General features: G+C 41.2%; 2 protein-coding genes across 2 annotated transcripts in view; one reads left to right on the forward strand and one right to left on the reverse strand.

The window, feature by feature from the left end:
* The window catches only part of lect2.1 (leukocyte cell derived chemotaxin 2, tandem duplicate 1), a 355,685-nt gene that overhangs the window by 75,332 nt on the left and 260,121 nt on the right, over positions 1 to 20,232 (forward strand). The gene's annotated exons all lie outside the window — the stretch shown is intronic.
* Positions 17,882 to 20,232, reverse strand: part of LOC128612060 (ice nucleation protein-like) — a 24,788-nt gene continuing 22,437 nt past the window's right edge. Inside the window, exon 3 of the mRNA XM_053631964.1 lies at positions 17,882 to 17,911. Within this exon, the coding sequence (XP_053487939.1) occupies positions 17,882 to 17,911 (30 nt within the window). The remainder of the gene's footprint in view (positions 17,912 to 20,232) is intronic.

Consider the following 20,232-nt stretch of genomic DNA (forward strand, 5'->3'; position numbering starts at 1 on the left):
GAAAAAAAAATTCTGAAAGAGGTCAGGACTGAACCAAGAACTTGGAGCTGTGAGAAACCGAAACGACCCGCTGTCTCACCGAGCCTCCGAGTTCACTTCCACCACCCGCAGAACCCAAATCAACACTGTTACACAATGTAGGGTTCTCAGGAGTTCTTGATGTTTAGATAAATCACCACATGGGAATCAGCTTCAGAGGCTCCGCCCACATACGTAGCATCTCATGTTTTTTGAAAGGGTTATTTCAAAGTCACATGACCATTTTCAGTAAAAGTAGGCGGGTCTTCAGCATATTTCGAGACAAAATGTACCAGACTCTTTAATAAAGGCTGGAGGTCTGGCTTGTGAGACTATTCAGCATCAGTGGTAGGAGGTTTGGCCTAAAGTTCGAAGGCGGAGCCGTATGAGGTTTAAATGACTCTATGATTTACAATTCATTTGTATATTTATTTATTTTTTGGACAGATAACTGGCTTTAACTGTATAATAAGGTATTTCTCTCTCTCTCTCTCTCTCTCTCTCTCTCTCTCTCTGTGTCTGTCTGTCTAAACTCTCTATTTGTCTTTCTCTCTCACCTCTCTGTCTGTCTCTTTATCTCTCTTTCTCTCTCGTTCTTTTTTCTTTCTCTGGCGGACGAATGTAAAAGAGATTCTCATTCAAATATTTGCCATTTGTCCCTGAGAGGATCAGAGCTCATCTTTTTTCCTTCCTCATTCAGCCACTCGCTCACCTTAATGAACACGCTGAGTCGAAGGCCGAGCTTCAATTAGACACGCTGAGGCTGAGGAATGAACAGAGCTCGAGAACAGGGATCACGGGGAGAGAGAGAGAGAGGGAGAGGAAGAAAGAGAGGAGGACAGAGAGTGAGAGAGAGAGAGTGAGAGAGAGAGGAGGTGGAAGAGAAAGAAGCTTTGAAGCTGTAGATTTGTAGCACTTGACAGAGCAGAATATTTTCTATTTGTATTTTCTTTCTGTTTATTGTAGCGTTGAAGGCTAAGTGGAACGTTTCAGAGTGTGCACGCTTTTAGAAGAAAATGGTTCTTTAATGGTTTGTTAGATAATAAAGGGAAACACTCGAGTGTTGGGATCTACACAGAACCTTTATGGGGTCTCCAAGAAGGTTAAGGGTTCTACATTTTCTAAAAGGCCAGGACATGACTCTGTAATTCCTACAGTCTTTGAAAGAAAGGCGTCTACAGTGGTTCTTTAACTGTTTGTTAGATTATTAATGGTTCTTAGCTTCCAAAAAATATCTACATAGAACCATTATGGGGTCTCCAATAGGGACAACTAAAGAACCATTAACTTATAGTTCTAAATGTTCTGAGTTTCAGAACAATTTATTTTGAACATTATCTTGTAAGTCTTCGAAAAAATGTTCTTCAAGGGTTCTTCAGGTTTGTTAGATAATTAAGGGGTTTTTAGAATCCAAACAAAGCATCTACTTAGGGAACACTTTATGGTAGGGTTCTACACAGAACTGTGATAGTATTTTCTAAGCATGTGCTTAGAAAGTCAGAGTTCTTCAAGAGCCCAAACGTTTCTGAACTGAACGTCAACATGACGGCAATCTTAACAAGAGGATGACATTCTTTAGGATAATATACTTCTAGATTGTATTCTTTAGGAGGATGTTCTTTAAGAACAAGATTTTTGAGATGATGTTCTTTAGAATGATGTTCGTTAGGATGATGTTCTTTAAGATGATGTTCTTTAGGATGATGTTCTTTAAGATGATGTTCTTTAGGATGATGTTCGTTAGGATGATGTTCTTTAAGATGATGTTCTTTAGGATGATGTTCGTTAGGATGATGTTCGTTAGGATGATGTTCTTTAAGATGATGTTCTTTAGGATGATGTTCTTTAAGATGATGTTCTTTAAGATGATGTTCTTTAGGATGATGTTCTTTAGGATGATGTTCGTTAGGATGATGTTCTTTAAGATGATGTTCTTTAGGATGATGTTCTTTAAGATGATGTTCTTTAGGATGATGTTCGTTAGGATGATGTTCTTTAAGATGATGTTCTTTAGGATGATGTTCGTTAGGATGATGTTCTTTAAGATGATGTTCTTTAGGATGATGTTCGTTAGGATGATGTTCTTTAAGATGATGTTCTTTAAGATGATGTTCGTTAGGATGATGTTCTTTAGGATGATGTTCGTTAGGATGATGTTCGTTAGGATGATGTTCTTTAAGATGATGTTCTTTAGGATGATGTTCTTTAGGATGATGTTCTTTGAGATGATGTTCTTTGAGATGATGTTCTTTGAGATGATGTTCTTTAGGATGATGTTCTTTGAGATGATGTTCTTTAGGATGATGTTCTTTGAGATGATGTTCTTTGAGATGATGTTCTTTAGGATGATGTTCGTTAGGATGATGTTCGTTAGGATGATGTTCTTTAGGATGATGTTCATTAGGATGATGTTCTTTAAGATGATGTTCTTTAAGATGATGTTCTTTAGGATGATGTTCTTTAAGATGATGTTCTTTAGGATGATGTTCTTTAAGATGATGTTCTTTAGGATGATGTTCTTTAGGATGATGTTCTTTAAGATGATGTTCTTTAGGATGATGTTCTTTAAGATGATGTTCTTTAGGATGATGTTCTTTAGGATGATGTTCTTTAAGATGATGTTCTTTAGGATGATGTTCTTTAAGATGATGTTCTTTAGGATGATGTTCGTTAGGATGATGTTCTTTAAGATGATGTTCTTTAGGATGATGTTCTTTAAGATGATGTTCTTTAGGATGATGTTCTTTAGGATGATGTTCGTTAGGATGATGTTCTTTAAGATGATGTTCTTTAAGATGATGTTCTTTAGGATGATGTTCTTTAAGATGATGTTCTTTAAGATGATGTTCTTTAAGATGATGTTCTTTAGGATGATGTTCTTTGAGATGATGTTCTTTGAGATGATGTTCTTTAGGATGATGTTCTTTAGAATGATGTTCTATACCTAAACTACAGTGATGTAATGTAGAACTTTCTTCTGCACTTCTTAACTCTTCCTTGTTTTTGTGTAAAAATGTGAAATTTGTTTAAAAGCTTTTTAATATTCACATGGCAGTGTAATTAGTGCTAGCTTTCTCTGCATGTCTGATTTTTTATTTTGCCTCGGGCAGCTGAGGTTGTGTAAATGCTCTGAAGTGAGACGTAGCAAGTCCCAAGTCGGGAAAATACTGAGATCCCCCGTTGTACCGAACGCAGCATAACTGTCATTACAGAGCTGTTTAATTTAAGGTGAGAACTTTTCTTTAATTAATTTAACTCAGATGATTTTAATGTGGCATCTCTGTTTAAACTTTGTTTTGTAGACCACTTCACATTAACGGGTGAAACTTTCTCATCAAAACACTGTCATCTGTCAAGCTTAAACTTTACTTTATGCTAACACATCTGTTGGAATAACTGCTCAGCATGCTGGAACTAACTTGTTTTGCAACACAAGATTAATTGTAACTATAAACAGAGTAAAAGACTTGGGGATGTGCTCTTTAAGGGTTCTTAGCTTTGAAAGAAAGATCTACAGAGAACCTTTACGGTTCTACAGATGGACAGCTGAAAACCACTTGAGGGCTCTACATTTTTTTTAAGAATGTAGAGAAAATCTATTTCAACAGAATTCCAACTCCTAATCCCTAAACTTCAAGTGTTCTTTAAATGTTTGTTAGAAGAGCAAGGGTTCTTACGTTCCTAAAAAGATCTACATAGAACCTTTATGGGTTCACCAAGAAAGAAAACTGAACAAAACTTAACTTAGGTGTTCTAAATGTTCTAAGAGTGTTAGGGATAAATAAATAAAGAAAGAAAGAAAAAATCCATTTCATGACATTTCATTTCCTACATTCTTTTAAAAATGGGTTGTTTAAAGGTTCTTTAGGGGTTTGTTAGATCATTCCTGCCTGCATTCAGTTTACATTTGAAAAAATAATAAATCTGCACAAGCCACACCCACAATAGACTGAAAACCTCCATGACTTCCTGTAACATGAGACATCCAGCTCTCTGATTGGCTGACTGATACAAAACAAAAGCTCTGAGTTTTTTATGTGTTCTGATTGATTACCTCAGTGTAGGTTGGAGAACTTTTACAAGAAAACTTTTAATGTTCAGTGATTATTTTTTCCCCCTCCCTCAGGGCGTTTAACCCGGATACATCATAAAAATACACATCTGATTATCGCCGTGAACCTGCGAGGGCACTTTTAATTAACATTCTGCATATTAAACCATTTGGGTCTTGAGCTTAAGGACGTCCACAGGGGCTGCATGGATTTTTCAATATTTAGCTTAGCTAATAATTCAGCTTTATCTATAATTTAGTCCAGAATGACATCACATATAGGAAAAATGGAGCCGAGTTCCTATTTAAGCAATCAAAACATTTATCATTCACAGTGGTCTAGCTATTAATATTTCATTGAAGGGTCAAGAGTGCAGTGAGATGTAGTTATTTTACATTACGCTGATCAAATCTGAATCTAGGAGAGAATTCAGGGGGAGATTTACAGCAGGAGAGAAACAGGACGAGGAAAGAAGTGTAACACAACAGAGAAGTCAAGTCAAGTCAAACACTTACAATACTGAGTTTTTATAAACTGTTAACTCACCAGAAATAATATATTTCATAAATATATGTAAATAATTATATCCAACCAGCCTGACGATTTCTCTCACTCTTTTTTAATTAATAGATCTGTCAAAATCTGTCCACATGATGTACAAGAAAAAAAAAACGGAACCCCTGGAGATGTCATTTAAACCACTAAAAATACAGTTTAATATGCTATGCCCAATAAAGAGCTAAACATAGGAACATCCCTACACATTTACCCTCATAATGAATTCAAGTATCTATGGATGTTCATGAATATGCAAATTAAAAACGCCTCCATGTCCTCAGGCCAGCGCTGCAACATTTATATCATTATTGTACATGTAGATTTTCTGACAAATACTCGGCAAAAAAAAAAAAAAAGAAAGTTAAACCTCACAGGACAAAAGTAACCGGGTCTCCAGAAGTTCTGCAGCTTCAGCAAAAATGCTCCGGGAATTGACTGACTTGTAGAAGAATGCACGGGACAATCACAACACAATTAGTATTTTTCTATGTTTCTGTAGTGATCAAGGTTATTGAAAGAAAGACGGAAGAGAAAAAAATATGAATTAAAGAAAGAAACAAACAAAATTATGTAAGTAAGCAAAAATGGAAAAAAAGAAAAAAGGTAAACAAGCAAACAAAACCAACCAGCCGAACAAACAAACAAACAAATAAACAAACAATTTAATTAATTCATGAATAATCTGGCTAGCACATAGCTGATGGATCTTATAAACAGACAATTTGTGTATAGTGAGAATGAAAACAACACAGAACCATCAGGAACGTCAACATTTCCCTCAGACGTGTTGGTAAATAATTACTACAGTACTACATGTGACTGTAATTACGTTTAGCATCAACTGCTAATCAAACCTATGCTAAACAAAGCTCTGGGTTGTGTTGTATTGAGAAACATCCCCAGTGTGTTAACTCGTGAACCTGGTGTTCAAAATAAATAAATAAATAAATAAATACATAAATAAATAAATAAATAAAAATGGACCATGAACGTGGTGAAGGACGATGGAGGATCGGCTATGTGCAACTTTTATAAACACAAAAACATGTTCGAATGAGGACGTGGAAGTGGATTTCTGTGATTCTGACTTTTAATGCTAAACATTAGTGATTCATTTCTGCAGATCTATACTGCAATGGATTTAAAATTGTTTTTCATGTCGCTGATTTTTAGCAGTATTTTAATAACAGATGTCTAAATTGTATAAAAATTCCAGCAGATTTTTGACACATCCAAGAGAAAAAAAAAAACATCTAGATACAAGGATACATTATAGTAAAAATGAAAAGTGAGTAGAGTTATTGTGAATGAAGCGCAGAGAGTTTGGACACGCCGCCGCCTCCGGAGCGTCCTGTCAGCTCGCGTTTTTATCACACGCTAACAACCGGCGCTCTTTGGAGAAATAAATTAGCACATTGTTAGACGCAGATTTGTCACTGCCAGCGTAATTACGGCTAATGCATCCGCCAGGCTTCAGACGCAGCGTTATTCGGTTAGGGATTTTAAACCGGGCCGGTCCGACATCCCAAATGTAATTTAACCTTAAAGATAAAACGTTAGCGCTGCACTGTAACTCTCCCTGAACGACAGTCCATAAATTCTCACAAGTACATTAGCAAGTAAATAGTCTTAAACACTCTAAGCAGGTCATTTGGTTTCATTTAAATCAGAGCAAGCGCTGTTGGACTTTTTGAAATCACATGTTCCTTCCTGGCCTTCCATTCTTCTTCATCTTCCTGCACGTTCTCATTAGAGAACGGGTTCTGTGCTAACTTTCTCGATTTAAACCCCTGAGATTGTAAATAACACAAAAAAAGGAGTATTTTTTGCTGTGTTGTAATCTCTCCATCACATTCAGTAACTCACACACCCTACAGGAAGTGCTGTTAGGGTCACTCCATCTCAAGAGGTCCAGTACAGGTCGCTTGACCGTTTTTAATTTTTCTAATGTTTTTGTGAGTGATTACCTCTGTGTATTGGCATTACAAAACCACCAGTTTTATTATAAAAAAAAAACAACTTGATTGAACTACGACGGCCGTCTTTGTGTAATGGCACACAACAAATTTAAGTTATACAGCTGTTTACGGAAACCTCAATATCTCGGTTCAGGATGGTCCTAGCTCCTTGGAACAAAAGCTGATCTCTAGAGCACGTTACGAGGTACATGATCATATATAAACATTTTTATTGTGATTTACACATTCATGTTCCTTAATCTTAGAACTTAAGTCCAAATGTAATGCTCAAGATTGCGCACAGTTCCACATTTAGAGTCAGTTTATAATGGGAAGGGGATGAGTTACAGTCTTAATTATTAATTTTTTAGGGCTATCTGGGTAAGTATAGTGTGCATGCAGAACATTTCAGGTTTAAGACTTATCATATTTGTTTTTGATGTGGGCGAGAAAGTGCAATTTTTTAAAATTCCACTCAAGTGTGGGTTGAATATCTCTGGTGGAGGACCGGACATGAACCTGAAATTTTCACAGAAATAAGTCCTCTATAGCAGCATTCTGCTGTAATAAATGTGAGTTTGAGATTCCACTGGTTACAGAGCTAGGGCGCGTAGAAATCTGGGGAAAAGCCTACTTTATTCATGCATTTTGAGAAATGAACAGATGTAATATAAGAATAACAAATAATAAAAATAAACAGTATTTCACAGTAATTATGTTTGTGTTTGACATACAATAGCTTATGCTTGTCAATGAGGTCTAAATATTACTAGATTTGATATTAGCAACTGTGAAGCGTGATCTATCACAGGGTTCTTCAGATCTGCAGAGCTCAGCTCCATCTTCCAAACTTACCTGCCTGTAATTTACTAGTAATAACGAAGACCTTGGTTAGCATGTTCAGGTGTGTTTCATTAGCATTGGAGCTAAATTCTGCAGGACAGTGGACGTTGAGGGCCAGATTTGAAGAACTCTGGTCTATCATGTTGGTGCAGGTGTACAGTTGGTGTGTGAGTCCAGTCCAGTGATTAGTTGGGTGTTTTACAAATGAACATAAACAGAGCTGTGGTGTTGTTTCTCCTGTGATAAAAGCAGTAAATGACTACAGCTCAGAAGTCAGAACAGAACACTCAGCTCTGTTTGTGACGCAGAGAACATCTGTAAAACACCCAACAAAATAAATAATACAAATAATAACCAAAAGAAAGTAAGAAAAGGCGAAAAAATGTAAAATATAAAAAATAAACGAGGAAGAACATACAGGATGAAAAGATAAAACAAAAAAAGAGGACAGGAAGAAATATATCAAAAAGAAAGAAAGAAATACAGATGGAGGTTAGTGCCGAGGTGGATGATGTAAATGTGTTTATGGATTTATTAATCCATTAAACAGAATGAAGACACATGGTGAGAGCAGATGATGTTTATGCTGATGTTCTCATGTTCTCACCTGTGTGTGTATGTGTGTATGTGTGTGTATGTGTGTGTGTGTGTGTGTGTGTGTGTGTGTGTTTAATGATGCAGGGTTTATAACAGAACATTACCGCTGGAACACGACACACAACGAGGGTGAGTAATGAGCTCAGGACCACAAGCAGCAGTTTATTTTTTTTACCATAAAATAATCAGCCATGACAGCATACAGATCCAGGATCAGGGATTATCAGTAGTTTTAGTAGAGACAGGTGTGAGTTTAGTTTGGATAACAGATCCAGGATCAGGGATTATCAGTAGTTTTAGTAGAGACAGGTGTGAGTTTAGTTTGGATAACAGATCCAGGATCAGGGATTATCAGTAGTTTTAGTAGAGACAGGATTGAGTTTAGTTTGGAGAACAGATCCAGGATCAGGGATTATCAGTAGTTTTAGTAGAGACAGGATTGAGTTTAGTTTGGAGAACAGATCCAGGATCAGGGATTATCAGTATTTTTAGCATTGAAGTTCTCAGCAGTGACTTGGATCTCAGTGAAAACTCCACTTGACTCAGCTGTGATTTCTTTTAGCCCGGTTGGAAAGTGATTGGTTGGTTATCACCTGCTGCTCCTCGGCAGTCTGGAGTCATTAATCACGCCTCCCTCCATCACACCCATCCCTTTCTCCCTCTGCACTCTTTCTCTCTCTCCTCCCCTGCAGCTACATCTAGCCTCCTGGTTTTAAACGTATTACTGTCAGGGTGGAGAACACCAAAATACTCAACATGGACACTTCAAACCCTGTGGACCAAACCAGGAACAGTGCTGCATCAGGGTTAACACAACCCAGAATGGAAAGAAAGAAAGAAAGATAGAACGAAAGAAAGATTTACAGCCATGATTGTATGATGTTTGACAATTAACACAGGTATGACGATTTCCACACGTGTGATGAGATGAGCTCATGGAACATACGGAAATAAATGTATAGACCTCTCACACTGCAGGATTTGACAGGTGTTGCCATGGTGATGGAGAATGATGGACAGCTAAGTGTTAAAAGCAGGACAGTTTAAAGCATGAAAATAAATGTGTGTGTTTAATGTTTGATGAGAAAGACGTGTGATCATGAAGGAGTTCACTTCTCTCCATCTGCACCTGAGTCGTTATGATGCCCGTCTCTGTCGCGCCACTTTGATGACGAAAACATTCAAAATGTCTGTTTGAAGTCCACTCATGAGAATTCAACGTCCTGTCCTGTCCTGTCCTTCGGAAACACATGAGAAATGAGAGACATGCTAACTAACCTGTGACTCATTAAAACACACAGTCACACAGGGAGGTGTGTTAGCTGTGCAAAGATACAGACACATAGCTAGCAGCTAGAGTATAAACTTTAAATTGCAATTAAGTTTGTGTTTTAAGTGTGGGAAAGTAAACACAAAACATCGTCACTGTTCAGAAGTCGAGAGAACACTTTTATACAGTAGAAGTAAAGAAAAAGAAAACGATGAGAATTTAAAAAAGAAGGAAAACAGAAATAGAAGGTAACAATAAAAGATAGAATGGGCAGGATATATAGAAATAAAGTAAAAAGTTCAAAAGTATGTAAGAAATAAAGAAAGAAAGAAAAATGAAAGAAAGTAATACAAATATTAAAGAAAGATGAGGAAAGATACAACGAGATGGAAAGAAATAAAGAAACAAAAAATAAATGAAAAGAAAGCAATAAAAAAACTAATTAAAGGGAAGAAAAGAAGAATGAAAATGAAAAAAGAAAAGAAAAAAGAAAGAAAAAAACGAAGAAGAAAGACAAAAATAAAGGAAAAGAAAGTTTAGACAACCTTTCATAAAATTACAATAAAGAAAACGCTAACCATTTAAATATATTAAAAATGATTACAAATGAACCACATTAATATAATAACTCATGATATCTGTACCGCTGCACCTTCTTAACAAATATCAGTCTCTGTGTGAATATGCAAACTGAAAAGTGAGTGAATAGAGTTCATCATGAAAAGATAAACAGCTTGTTCGTACCGTCAGACGAGTCAGAATAGCTTATTTCACAGGTAAAAAGTGTTCTTTACATGCTACATAAAAAAATCTGGTAACTTTGATCTGTTCAGGAGAGGCGAGGTTAAACGGTGTGTTAAATGTCTCTGTTTGTGATGTCCAGATGAAGTCAATCCGTCATTGGGCTTCACAACACATGGGAGGTAGAGGAGAATCTGCCTCACATCCATCATGACACACTGCAGAGAGGATGAGAGACAGAGAGATAGACAGAAGAGGAAATAAAAAAGTACATGACATGCCAGATGGACATGATGTCTGAGACAGACATGACTATTACATGGAGAGGAGAGAGAGAGAGAGAGAGAGAGAGAGAAACAGACAGACAGATGTATTACAGTATATATATATGAGAGAGAGAGAGAGAGAGAGAGAGACTGAGGAAATGACACAGAAATAGAGTGTCATTTCAAGTGTCATTTCAACCATATACAGCTGGTACAGTACATTGTGAAATTAAACAACGTTCATCCAGGACCACGGTGCTACATAAAACAACACACCAATTCAATTCAATTCAGTTTTATTTGTATAGCGCTTTTAATAATGGACATTGTCTCAAAGCAGCTTTACAGAAATATATAAACACAGGATACATGAGACGACACAGAACTCAATGAGACCTACACATTCTACATAAAGTGCACATGCAAAGTGTGCAAACAATAAAAGACAGTACAGTAACTACTAAACAGGACAATGGGCACAATAAGTGACAGAGTAGAAGATAAGGGGAGAAAGATAGAAAGCAAGAGAGAGACAGAGAGAGAAGAAACTAAAATTACACTGTGGCCACAAAACCATACGCTGGAATACAGGATCCTGGAAACAAAGGAAAACTGGACACTGGAATACAGAACCCAGGCAAGAACAGTACCTGTAAACAAAGGACTCTGGAAAACTGGACACTGGAATAAAGGAAAACTGGACTCTGGGATAAAGGAAAACTGGTCACTGGAATAAAGGAAACCTGGACACTGGAATAAAGGAAAACGTCTGGTTTACGTGTGTAACCCTGTTCCCGGAGGAGGGAATGAGACGTTGTATTTAGCATAACACTATGGGAGCGCCCTCGCGCGACCGGCATCTGAAGCTTGTGTGAAATCATGCCTATTTATAGGCCTGCCGTGATCAGGTGACGTGACAGTTAAGCGCGTCACGTGATATATATATATATATGGCAGCTGTGAACCGTGGTGTTAGCCTCTATTATCTGAAGCAAAGACGCAATTCACAGGCCTACCCCGGTATGACAAAGCTACGCAACGTCTCGTTACCTTCTCAGGGAACAGGATAACATGCGTAACCCAGATGTTCCCTTTCAAAGGGAACTCCACACTGCATTTAGCATAACATTATGGGAACAAGAATATCCACTCTGTCATACCGAGGGTACGGCCTATTCAAAAAGACCCAAGCCCGAGGGTCACTGCAAGACACTTGAGCCCGGGGCGGAATGAATATCCAGGCTGTAAAATCGAATGAATGCGCGTGGCATAGACCACCCTTCAGCAGCACAAACATCCTGTAAGGATACCCCTTTGACCCCCCTAGTGGAATGAGCCCTTATGCCCAGAGGCGTAGCGAGACCATGCGCCTCGTAAGCAATAGAGATAGCTTCCACTATCCAATTAGAGATGCGCTGCTTCCACACAGCATCACCTCTACTGTCGCTGCCAAAGCCGACCAGCAGCTGCTCCGACTTACGCCACTGGCCGGAGCAGTGGACGTAAGTACAGAGAGCCCTTAAAGGGGCAACAGAGAGAGCCTGTAGATCTCCTACACGCTTGAGAGATGTCGGAGCCAGCAGAAGAGCTACCTTTAGAGTCAGAAGCTTCTCAGAGGCTGACTCAAATTGGGTCCCTGACAGACCTTCCAGGACCAAAGAAAGGTCCCAGGAAGGCATGCGTGGCCTGCAGATGGGCCTCAGCCACCTGAAACCATGCATAAACCTCGAAGTTAGAGGATTTTGCCCCACAGAGGCTCCATCAACAGGGGCGTGGCTGACCGAAATGGCAGCCACGTAAACCCTGATTGTAGAAGGTGCCAACCCCACTGAGAAACGTCCTTGTAGGAACTCTGGGACTGTAGCTATTGTGCAGTTCACTGGGTCTAGCTGATGTTCCTCACACCACAAGACAAAAAGCTGCAATTTGAGCGCATACAATTTCCTTATGGATGGTGCTCTAGTGTTCAACATGATCTCTACAACCTCAGTTGTGAGACCAGAATCTATGAGCTGGTGACCCTCAGGGGCCAGACCCATAGTTTCCATAGTTCCGGCCAAGGGTGTTAAATCAGCCCTCCGGCTTGAGACAGTAGATCCCTGTGGATGGGAATCTCCCAAGGAGTGCCGTCTAGCAGGGAAATTATCTCTGAGAACCATATTCGAGCTGGCCAATAAGGTGCTACTAGCAGCAGACATAGACAGTCTTGGTGAACTCTCACTAGAACTTGTGGGAGCAGAGTGATTGGGGGAAAAGCACATAGATGTGACCTTGACCACATGTGCACCATATCATCCAGCCCCGATGGTGCAGGAGGAGTGAGGGCGAACCACAGCGGGCAGTGTATTGTTTCCTCTGAGGCAAACACATCCACTTCTTCTAGTCTGAACCTCTGCCATATGGACTCCACCCTCTGTGTATGGAGCCTTCAACCCCCAGGCCTCAGCCCTTACCTTGACAGGATGTCTTCCCCCACATTCTGGCTGCCTGGAATGTACATTTCACTCACTGACAAGAACTTTCCCTCTACACAGAGAAGGATTAGCTGCACCTGCCTGAACAGGGGGCATGAATGTAACCCTCCCTGGTGGTTGATATATGAGACCATCACTGTGTTGTCTGTGACCTCTCAATTGAGGAAGAAAGAACGTCAGTGCTAGGAATACGGCCTACATCTCTAGGTGATTTATATGCAACTCCAGATGAGGGCCCCTCCAAAGACCATGAGCTGGACAGCCATCTAAGACCGCACCCCAGCCCAGGAGGGAGGCGTCTCTCATTACTGTCTTACGATAAGGCAACGCCCCTAGAGTGTGACCCGAGGCTAAAAACTGGGGACGCTTCCAAATACTCAGAGCACGTAGTCATCGCCGCGTGAAACTGATTACTCTCAGAGGTTTCATCCTCGGATGAAACCCCCGAATTTTCAGCCACCACTGAAACGGTCTCATGTGCAATATGTCCAATGGTATGCTGCTGCTGCCATAAGGCCCAACAGTCTCTCTTAGAGACTGGAAGGGATGCCCAGACTCAGCTTTGTCTTCTTGCTCAATGTTGATAGGATTGATCCTACGCATGTTGGGGATAGAAACACCCTCGATGTAGTAGAATCCCATATAACCTACTGAAAAGTTGTCATCTGCACTGGAGGAAGCATACTTTTCTCAAGGTTCAACCTGAGCCCCAAGCTCTTCACGTGGGCGAGAACAACATCTCAAGGTTGAAGTGCCAGTTCCCTGAATCATGCTAGAATTAACCAGTCATCCAGGTAGTTTAGTACACGGATGCCCTGGAGTCACAAGGGAGCCAGAGCAGCATCCATGCACTCTGTGAAGCTGCTAGGGAATAAAGCTAGCCTGAAGGGAAGAACCCGATGTTGGTATGCATTGCCTCCAAACGCAACCCTCAGGAACTTCCTGTGATTGGGCGATATTCCTATGTGGAAATATGCATCTTTCAGATCTATCGTCACAAACCAGTCCTCAAACTGAATCTGTGGCACGATAAGTTTGAGCGTCAGCATCTTGAACCTGTATGTCTGAAGAGTACAATTCAGATGACGCAGATCTAAAATTGGCCGCATACACCCATCTTTTTTGCGGACCAGGAAATAACAGCTGTAAAATCCTTTGTCCAAGAGAGATTTTACTTCCTGTGTTAAAGTCGGGCTCTGCTCTGTGCTGACTACTGTGGTGAGCACACATCTGAACCGGGGGGGTTAACCTCTGAACTGGACCCGGTAACCCCTTTCTATGGTAGACAGGACCCATGGAAACACATTTGGCAGTAGTTTCCACGCTGCCAGATGGTCTTTCCATGATGTTAATTTTTCCACATTCTGTTGGAGGGAAAGCATCAGATTTTCGTTGCCCTGTGACAGCTTGCTGACCAGAGAAGGCTGAAAACTTGGGATGGCCTTGGCTAGAGGAGGCCCTACAGTAGCACTGGGGGCTATCTGCCCTAACAACCTCATGTCCCCTGATACGTCCCTCAATGGCCCATCAGGACCATTCCTTCCTTGCCTGCTTTGCTTTTATGATCATTCAAAGATCAGGCCTGTTTGCAGGCTGCGGCTGTAGCCGCCCGGTCCCCCTGGTTCTCCGCGGGGGGAGGCAGGCCGCCACACTCACTTTCTGTGCCTCCCTTGCACTAGCACTGGCCCGGGCTTGTCTCATGGATGCTCGGGCGAAGTTGACACGACGAGGAAGGAACTGGCTGAGCACCGCTGTTTGCTGTTTTGCCTCACGAAACCTGTCGGCAATGGCATTAACAGTGCCAAATAGGCCAGATGGTTTAACAGGGGCGTCCAGCAAGGAGACTTTATCTTTGTCCTCCATCTCTGAGAGGTTGGGCCATAGGTGCCTCTCCGCCTCAACCAAGCTACCCATTGAAGGGTTGATATTACAGGCCGTTTGCTTGGTCACCCGGAGAGACAAATCTGTGGTGCGGCGCAGCTCTGCCATTGCCTTGGGCCCAATTCCCTCCCCTCACTCAGCAGGTCTGCTTGGTAGGCCTGCAACACTGCCAATGTATGCAGTGACCCACAAGCAAGACCTGCTGCCGCATAGGCTTTGCCCACCAACACCGAGGTGGCCTTACATGGCTTGGAAGGCAAAGCCGGCCCCCCTAAATTACTTGCTGTCAGTGGAGAGAGGTGCCTTGCAAGTGCCTCCTCCACCTTTGGCATAGCTAAATAGCTGTGCTGCTCACTATAAAAACGGCTAGTGTATGGTTTTCCCCAGAAGCGTGATATTTCATCAGGCACTTCTGGAAAAAAGTGGAGTTTTCTGCAGTGTGAGGGAGATATTTTTACTGGAGAGGAAGCACTCATCCAGCCTGCTACGAGTCACTTCCTCTTCCCTGGGCCAGTCTATATTCAGCTTTTCAACTGCCCTAGTAATCACCTCAAGCAGCTCTTTATTTGCTTGAGAGCTGCTCTTGGTTTTTGGTGCAATAGCACCCCTACTGACTCCTCAGTGTCAGCGAGGGTGTTTTGCTTTCCAAAGGGGAAGGACGAGTCGCAACGCAAGCTCCAAAGTCAGGTGGAGAGCCGGACCTGGAAGACAGAGCAAGAGATGGAGCCGTGCTCGTCTCCAGCTCCTCTTCCAGATCCATACGAGATCCCCAGGACCTGAGCCGGCTGGCTGCCTTGGCAGCGGCTGGCCCAGATCCGCAAGGCTCTGAAACTCATCTCCCTTCTGCCGAGAAGAGAGCGAGTTGCAAGTGGAGCTGCCTAATTGTAAAGTGTTCACAATGCTCACAGTCAGACCTCTCAAGGGCTGCTGTAGCATGCTCCATCCCTAAACACTTCACACAGAAAGTGTGTCTGTCTCCCCCGTGAAGAAAAGGGAGCAAGGTGTAACACACTTTCTGAATTCTCTCTTGCTTATTCTTCTTTCTTGTTTTTAAAAAGGGATGGAAAAATCCTGAGATTTTGAGAAAATATAGAGGAGAAAAGTAGTGTCTTTTTGTTTTGTTACAAAAACGACCGACATGCAGTCTCGCTGAAATAAATAAGGCTGACAGCATAGTTCACAGGTGCCATATATATATATGCTAAATTGCCACGTAACCTGATCACGGCAGGCCTATAAATAGGCATGATGTTACACAAGCTTCAGATGCCGGTCGCACGCGAGGGCGCTCCCATAGTGTTATGCTAAACGCAAGATGGAATTCCATTTGAAAGGGAACTGGACATTGGAATAAAGGAAAACTGGTCTCTGGAATAAAGGACTCAGAAAGATATGATCTTAGTTCCGTTTATACACAGAACATTAAGAATAAAGGACACTGTAAATAGAGAATCATGGGGCAAAATGGGCAACACAGGTCCTTAAAATGGAGTCTAGGACCTTGTAAACATGATGCACTGGTGACAGAGAACTTTGGAAAGGAAAATAGGACCCTGGGAACCAATGGGTTGACCCCACCAGCACTATTGATTACTACTGAGTAATCTATTACACTGATTATTACATAGTTTCTGTCTTTGAAGATAAAATGCTTCCTCTGAATAGAATAACGAATAAAAAAAAATAGCTATGAGGAGAAAACTTGAGAACTGTCTGATGCTTATGAAGAATAAACCAACAAACACCACCATTTAGCACCAAGGCCTGCTTCAATAAAAGCCTGAGGAGGAACATCAACATCACATTCATGTTTACTTGTGTAAAAGGTGAAACAAGCAAAGTGTGAGGTCACACACACAGTGTGAGTGTGAGTGTGTGTGTGAGTGTGTGTGTAGTGTGTAGTGTGACAGTGAGTGGTTTTGAGGCTTTTTGTCTGTACGCTCATCAAAACACCTTTTTGTGCTTTAAGAGGTTTAGAATGTGCCATTTGGGACCCAGTTGTTACTATAGCAACCGCTGGTAGGGGAGGGGGTAATGAAGGGAAAACGTGTGTGTGTGTGCGTGTGTGTGTGTGATACCATCACAGAGTATATATATGTGTGTGTATGAGAGAGAGAGAGAGAGAGAGAGAGAGAGATGGCAGTATTGAAATGACTTATTTTTCTGTGTGTATGATTGATTGATGAGCAGCATTTTTGTCAGTGCAATTATTACAAACAAAAGACATTAACATCTGTATTTCCCTACAGAGAGAGATAAAGAGAGAGAGAGTCAGAGAGAAAGAGAGAAAGAGTGCGAGACAGAGAGGGAGGGAGATAGAGAGAAACAAAGAGATAAAAAGAGACAAAGATGGAGAGAGACAGACAGAGAGAAAGATGGGGAGATGGGGGGCAGAAACACAGAGAAAGACAGAGAGAAAGAGAAAAAGAAAGAAAAATCTGGTTAACTCAAAGGTGTGAACTACACACAGGTGATTTTAATAATAATAATAATAATCTGAATGTGGAGCTCAGAAATACACAAGCTGCTGCGTAACCCGACTCTGAATACCAGGAACTTTCACCATGTAAATACTGACAGAACTACTGGAAGTAAGACACTGACTCTGAATAAGACTCAAAAAAGACAGAGAGAAGGACAGAGAAACAGACAAGGAGAAAGATAGAGGGTCAGAGATAAAGGACAGAGGGACATAGAAACAGGTGAGAGGGACAAATAAAGAGAAGGACAGAGAGACAGACAAGGAGAAAGATAGAGAGTCAGAGATAAAGGACAGAGTGACAGAAACAGAAGTACAGAGGGACAGATAAAGAGAAAGACAGAGAGACAGTTAAAGAGAAGGACAGACAAAAAGAAAAAGAGAATTAGTGATATGTCTGTACAATCTGGTAATTTGCATGTCCTGTTAGTGACGTGTTCCAACTGACTTATAAAGAATAATTGCGTGAATAATGTCACGTGTAAAGTCTTAAAAGACACGATGTGTAAATGAGATTTTTATACTCACTAATTGTTCATGATAAATTCTGTGACAACTTCAGATCTAAAAGAGAGTCCCAGAAGAGTGAAACTGTTAGCGAGATAAAACCAATAAAACAATACAAGTATCGTTTATGAAAGGAAGATCTAGTGACAGTACTCAACCCCTCCCCCCAAACACACACACACACAAACACACGCACACACACACAGTTTCTTGCTTCTACCTCGTGCTAATGCCGACTCACTTTCTGTCGCCTTGGAAACGCAGACCCTGTATGTGTACGAGAGACAAAAACACAAAAATATGAAACAGAAACGCAAAAGCGTTGTGACATCATGAGAGGGTTAAATGAGGACACACAGGATGAGGACACACAGATGTCTCAAAGATCAGCTGACTCAAAAAATGAAGGTAAAAAAAGTTTTAATTTCTTGTTTTATTTAATTTTATTTCATATTTTTACATTAACTAGCACATAAGTAGTTCATACCCTGCGATGGATTGGCACCCTGTCCAGGGTGTACCCCGCCCTGTGTCCTATGCGCCCTGGGATAGACTCCAGGTTGCCCCGCAACCCTGAAAAGGATAAGCAGTATAGAAGATGGATGGATGGATGGATAAGTAGCTAAGTCCTGACAACTCTCTGAATGAATTTAACAGTTTTTATCGATGGAAATGAAGTGTAGGTAGGTTGGGTCTTGGTGGAGTAGATCTGCTACTGTTGAGTACAAGTACAGAGCCTCGCTCTGTTAGACATGCTCACACATAGAGATAAGACAAACATACTACTGATGAGAAAGGTACAGAAGGAGGAACTCCCCCTACCCCCAAACCGAGCAGCCGGGCTGTACTAAATTCCTGCCTGTGAACCCCCCACCTCCCCCAACCAAGACTTGTGTGCTGCTCCAAGGGAGCCATGATACCAGAGTGTATACTAACTCTGTGTGCCTGGGCCTGCTTTGCCAAATGGCTTAAGTCTACTGAACTGATACTAGATGTGTGTGACTAAATCTAGTGACCTGAGTGACTATATGTGCCTGTACCTGGGAGTCCAGAACTTATTTAGCTGTGACTTAAAGCCTGTGTGTATCTGGCTGCCACCTCGGTTTACAATGAAGTGAATGTCTGCATGATTAAGTTGAGTATGACTTAAAAAATATTTTATACTAAGGGCGGTGAATACGGATATCAGCTGAGCAACTGCAGGATTGCTAGCTGACGATAAGGATTTGTGCTGCTTGAGCGAACGTGGATAGAAAGAGAGCAATCTGACTAAACCCCAGCAACCCCCTGTGAGCCGTTAATTAACTGATTCATGTGGAGCTCAAAAGTTTTTGAGCATTGGTAATGTCTTCGGTCTGACATAGCATTTGTAAGCTGCTGAAGATCAACAGCCCATTTCTTTCAGGGTACAAGTTGGCACTTTGGGAACGGCTGTGGTGGCTGTGCCGATCCTGATAGAGTAGGGAGTGTAAGCTTCCGGAATGAAGCTACAAAGATGACACAGCTGCTTCTGTTTGGTGGCAAACCAGGAGCTGTCATAGGATTGCCATTGGCAGTGAGGATCAAGGGGTCATCGGGGCGGCATGTAGCCGGGTTTTCATTAATTGTGACATGGACGAGAGAGGACAGAAGACAGAATTAATAGGGGATATGATGATGGCGAAACCTTGGTTAAGTTGATTGGTCTTAGAGTGTTTTAGAAATAAGGTGAATTTATGGTTATCTAGAATTATATCGGACATGGTGGGATTGTGAGCACGGTTAAAGGAAAGCGATTATTAAGAGTGTGTCTGTATAGGAACCGAAAACCCCCAGCCTGAAACGATGCAGCAGTTTGTGTAAAAGTGGCAACGTAAGAGGTAAATGTTTATCTTTGGTTGTAGTGGAAGCCTTTGAAATCCCATTCAGGAGTAGGTGGATGGAACGATGTTTGAAGAGGCTAGGAGTGCTGAGATCCCAGCAACGGAGGTGAATGCATGCTAAGGTTGCTTTAATGGAAGGAAGCTGTACTTTATGGGAATTAAAACTGTAGGCAACGAATGCACACAGTACTTTGCTTGTATTCCCTCATTTGTAAGTTGCTTTGGATAAAAGCGTCTGCTGAATGGATAAATGTAAATGAGGGAAGAGAGGGAAGGCAAAAGCAGTGCAGAACATAGAGAAGTATGACCAGGCAGAGTTGTGGGCTTTTAAGGTGGCTCTAGCCAACCCCATCCTCATGTAATGTTGAGCCTCTTCCACGTAAGAAGGAGAGGTTTTAGTCTAGTACTACTTTGGGAAATGGGGTCCAGGCTGTGCTCGATGGATGGGCTTCAGATCAAAGGGTATGGAATTCCTGAAATCTGAAATGGGAGAGCTTTATCGTTGTTTAGACCTAGGAGGTAAGTGCTTTAAGAATGAAATTTTAATGATACATGACCCATGTCTAGATGAGGTGCTGAGTTAATCGGTTAATGAATGGAACGGCAGATCAACCTTTGTTAATGACGTTAACTGTGGCTTTGTTATTGCTCAAAACGGTAATCTTTTTGTGGCACTATTCGTTGCCCCACAGCAGGTACGTGATCACGATGGGGTAAATTTCAAAT

Source organism: Ictalurus furcatus, chromosome 8 (assembly GCF_023375685.1).
Source record: "Ictalurus furcatus strain D&B chromosome 8, Billie_1.0, whole genome shotgun sequence".
Lineage (NCBI taxonomy): Eukaryota > Metazoa > Chordata > Actinopteri > Siluriformes > Ictaluridae > Ictalurus > Ictalurus furcatus.